Consider the following 4,351-nt stretch of genomic DNA (forward strand, 5'->3'; position numbering starts at 1 on the left):
TTTTTTTTTCCTGTAACTCAGAAAATAATACCCTCAATGATACAAAACTACATTCTTGTATTACCTTGAGATTATGCAGTTATTCAACAATAAATGGATGAAAACTAACAGGGTCTGCACTGGGCTGCACCAGGTCCTCTGCACAGGTATCATGGCGTCCAGCTTAGTGTTTTAAGGGGTTCCTCAGTGGGTCTCTGTTTCTTGTGCCTTTCCTTGGGCTCTTTTTCTTCTGTTTGTTTATTTTGTCCAATTCCAATCTGTTGGGTTTTGCTTTTTTTTAGATTTCATTTTATTATCCATTAGAAGCTCGTTCACTTTCTAATGAGAGACAGAAAGGGGGTGGATCCAGAGGGGAGGGGCAGTAGGGAGAAACTAAGAGGAATGGGGGAGGGAAAAACCATAATCAGGATATATTAAGATAAAAAAGGAATCTATTTTCAATAAAAGGGGGGAAAAGAAAATAGTAGAAAGAAAAGCATTCTAGAAGGAAGTAAAGAGCACAGTTAGTTTCCTACACTTCCCTCCTGATTTCTAAGAACCAAAGAAAGGAGTTTAATTTTTGCTTCTCATGTTTTTGTTTCCCCAACAGAGCAGTTAGCAGAGACAGATGAATCCATGCATTCAATCACTCATTCTTTCCTTCACCAAATATGTAGTAAGCCCCTACTCTGTGCCAAGTGCCAAGATGACCACTATGGCAGAGTCACACCCAGCACATGTACTGAGCTTTAAGTAAAGCTGCCACCCTAGCTGAAAGGGGGTAGGCAGGAAGTGAGAGAAAGCGCACAGAAATGGGCTCTTCTCCGCTGAAGGCACCTCGCCATCAAATACACACCCCGATTATAAGCAAGCTCTTCCTTGAAAATGGAGACCCTGGAAATAAAGGCTGAACTTAGCACTTCCTGCTACATATTTGCAAATATTTCTTTGCATCTCTGTGAATGGGATGTTTTATCCACAGTTTAATCCTCTACGCCAGGAAAAACTCCTTGATTGTTTATATTCAACAACCTGAAACTTATTTTTAAAGAATAAAGTCAAACATAGAAATGACCAAGACAAAGTGGATTTAGATGAGAAATAAGCAGAGATAATCCTATATCATAAAGAAATAATCAATCAAAAAAAAAAAAAACCTGAAAAATTTGGTGTCCAAATAATATAAGAAGCCAAATTATAAAAAGATCCAAGTTAAGAAAATTCTTTTGTTTTAATTCAGTATGTAGCTGAACATGACCTTTAACTTCTGATCTTCCTGCCTCCACCTTCAAAATACTGGGATTACAGGATCACAGTACTGTGTGTGGGTGTGCGCGCACGTGTGTTCATTTGGAAATGTTAGGCACTAAATCCAGTGCCTAGCACATGATAGGCAAGAACTATTATACCACTAAGCTATACCACAATCCCCAACAAACTTCTAAATCCTCCCAAGCACCAAACGATTTATGCTTTGTAACCACTGACACAAATTAATATTGGGGACTAAGCAACTGTGAATATCAAACAATATACATGTGTACAAATGTCTGCAGCCCAACAGGCAACAAGGCTTACGCGAGTCTGAATGATCTAACAACACAGTGAAAGGATAAACCATTAGGGTGTGACAGAACAAGTCACACAAGGATAGCCGAAAGTGACCCAAGAAACAGAGGAGCAAACCACCTAGGGACAGATCACAAGTCACGCTCCACTAACATCTCCCTTATGCAGTGATGGATAGTGACAAACAGCTTGGATAAAAAATGGCTTTAATACTTTAAGTGATCAGCCTGGAAAGGTACTATACATGCAACTTTTATGAAATAGGTGGTTCAGACACTTAGAATATGAGTCCCTAGAGTGAGGTATTCCATGAAGTGATTTATGCCAATGAAAGGTCATAATGAAGTATACTAAGTAGCAATATAAAGCAACTAGTAAAATATGTGTGTATATAAGCTACAATGTTGTCATAGAATAAGCAGCACATATGCCAAAATTATGACATAAAAAGAAAATATGAAATATATTATAAATATATTCATTATTAAAGTATTATATTCAAATATAAATTAAGACTATAGTGTTTTCAACATATATGATCTATTGAAAGGTACTAAGTAGTTTATGAGATTAAAAATAATCTGTTATGAGGTATTCTTTAAAATGTACACATAATTCTCAAGAGTCAAAATGGTTATTAAATACATTAAGTTAATGATGTTCATTTGACTTCTGTAGCCCAAGCAATCACAAAACCAATAATCTTTATGATTTACTACTTACTGAAGGTTTTGTTTTGTTTGAGGGCTTTTGTTGTTGTTTGTTTCTTTATTGAGGCAGCATCTCTTAGTCCCGGCTATCCTGGAACTATGTACATAGACCAGGCTGGCCTTGAACTCACAGAGAGCCTCCTGCCTCTGCCACCCAATTGCTGGGATCAAAGGTGTATGCCAGAGAACAGATGCCATGATAACCTGGTTGAAGCAATTACTTTGCTCAAATACAGCAGAGCTAGAGAACAAAAGCTATAATCTTTTTCCTCTCTGAAAATGGATTTTAAAAGACAGAGACCAAGTCAGTTTACTAGAAGTAACAAAAAAATAAATCACAAATGGCACAGGTTAATCTAAGACCCTATATAACATGCCTAAAGATTCTGGGAGAGTTATATCTGCCATCTTCTATTAGATTCTTTTTCTTTAGCATTTTGTTTTTAATCCCTGCATGTGTGTATATGAGTGTGTCTGCCTGTCTGTATGTCTGTCTGTGTCTGCCACATGTGTGCATGTGCCTGTGAGGTTGAGAAAAGAATGTCAGATCCCCTGAAGCTGGAGTGACAGGCAGTTGTGAGTCACCAGATATGGTGCTGAGAACTAAATTCTGATCCTCTGCAAGAGCATCGAGCACTCCTAACTCCAGCCCCTCTTTTATCAGATTTTTAGGAGGGAATAAAATCTATAGAAATGGAGTTAGCACACTTGAGTAAGTGTGCTCATTCTGTTATTTGCAGAGCAGTTTCACGGGCCCAGAAGTTATCCCACAGCAAATCCTTAAATGCCAGTGACTTCACTTCCTTAGTCACACTGGACTGTCTTCTACCCAAATCATGACACCAGAAAACAAACATAAAGCCCAAAGGTGACACCAAAGCCATCAAGTCAAAATGGCATTTTCAGAAAACTGTATGGGATTTTCTACTGCAATAAAGACACAAGGAAAATCCTGAGACAGTTTCACTGTAGAAGAGAATGGCATATGCTTTGCCAAAGGTCTCTTCACAAACCTCTTCAAAAGCTATTCAAAGACAATCATAAATTGAACAGGGCCATTCAGATCTTCTCTCTTAGAATCTTAGGAGTGAAATCCAAAAAAAAAAAAAAAAAAAAAAAAAAGGCCACACCCACAGGCAGGTTAGCTAACAGGATCCTCCCATTTTTCCTGAGGCATAGCTAAGGCAAGCTGTTACAGAAGAGATTCATTTCATCTGCCAAAAAAAAAAAAAAAAAAAGAGGAGGGGGCCTGCCTGTCAGTTCTGTTTAATGGAGTTGCAGGAAACGAAAGAGTCCCCGATCTGCAGCCCTTCTCTTTTGGTGAGAGTATACGAGAGAACTCAGCAAAAGTGGTAGTGGTAAAGGTAAGACCTGAACCTGCCGGTAAGGAGCTACGTGGCACTAAGCAAATAGTGGCTAGTCTCCCTCACCCTCTGCTTCCGCCCCAATCATCTTCCCCTTTGGTTACCAGTTGCTCCAGATGCCGTAGAGTAGTTCCACAAAAGCGAAAGAGAGGTTCAGGCACAGGAAGAAAAACAGGTTCCGGGATGTCTTGTCCGACAGGATGGACCTGGGCACGATACAGGTGATTAGAAGCAAGCAGGAGCCAAGCGGGTTGCGGGGACCCTCAAGTCGGGTTCCCCTCTCAAAGCCCACCCAGTCCTCATGCTCTTTCCACCCCAGCAGGAGGGTGACGCTCCCATCCTGGACCTCAGGCCATCCTCAGCTCCCAGCTTTGTCTCAGCCTGCCGGGCAGCCCCCTCCCAGCAAACACAGCACCCCGCACCTAAACCAGCCTGAGATCTTGCCGAACAGATTGAACTTGGATGGTTTGTATTCATCATCCTTGATGGACAGGGGCAACATCTTCTCCACCCGGCGGAAGGCCGGGTCTCCGTCCCTCTAGAAGTGACTCGGTATGGTGGCGGCAGTGACAGCGGTGACGCTTCCGACGCGGACCCCAAAGCGCTTGACTGCCGCGGCACCGCCGCGAGACACAGACACAGACACACACCCGGGAATTCGAGGACTTCCGGCCCGGGCCGCGCAACGCGTCCTGGGACGGGAAAGCGGGAGGCGGGGGCGGGGCGGGG

At 41.9% G+C, this 4,351-nt stretch overlaps 1 protein-coding gene across 1 annotated transcript in view; it reads right to left on the bottom strand.

Moving 5' to 3' along the window:
* Slc30a7 (solute carrier family 30 member 7) overlaps positions 1 to 4,345 on the bottom strand; it is a 67,680-nt gene extending 63,335 nt beyond the window's left edge. Inside the window, exons 1-2 of the mRNA XM_031375250.1 lie at positions 4,045 to 4,345; positions 3,727 to 3,828 (exon numbers count right to left, since the gene is read on the bottom strand). Coding sequence (XP_031231110.1) covers positions 3,727 to 3,828; positions 4,045 to 4,124 — 182 coding nt within the window. The 5' untranslated portion in view covers positions 4,125 to 4,345. The remainder of the gene's footprint in view (positions 1 to 3,726; positions 3,829 to 4,044) is intronic.
* Between the last annotated feature and the right edge of the window lie 6 nt (positions 4,346 to 4,351).

Source organism: Mastomys coucha, unplaced genomic scaffold (assembly GCF_008632895.1).
Source record: "Mastomys coucha isolate ucsf_1 unplaced genomic scaffold, UCSF_Mcou_1 pScaffold16, whole genome shotgun sequence".
NCBI classification, from domain to species: domain Eukaryota; kingdom Metazoa; phylum Chordata; class Mammalia; order Rodentia; family Muridae; genus Mastomys; species Mastomys coucha.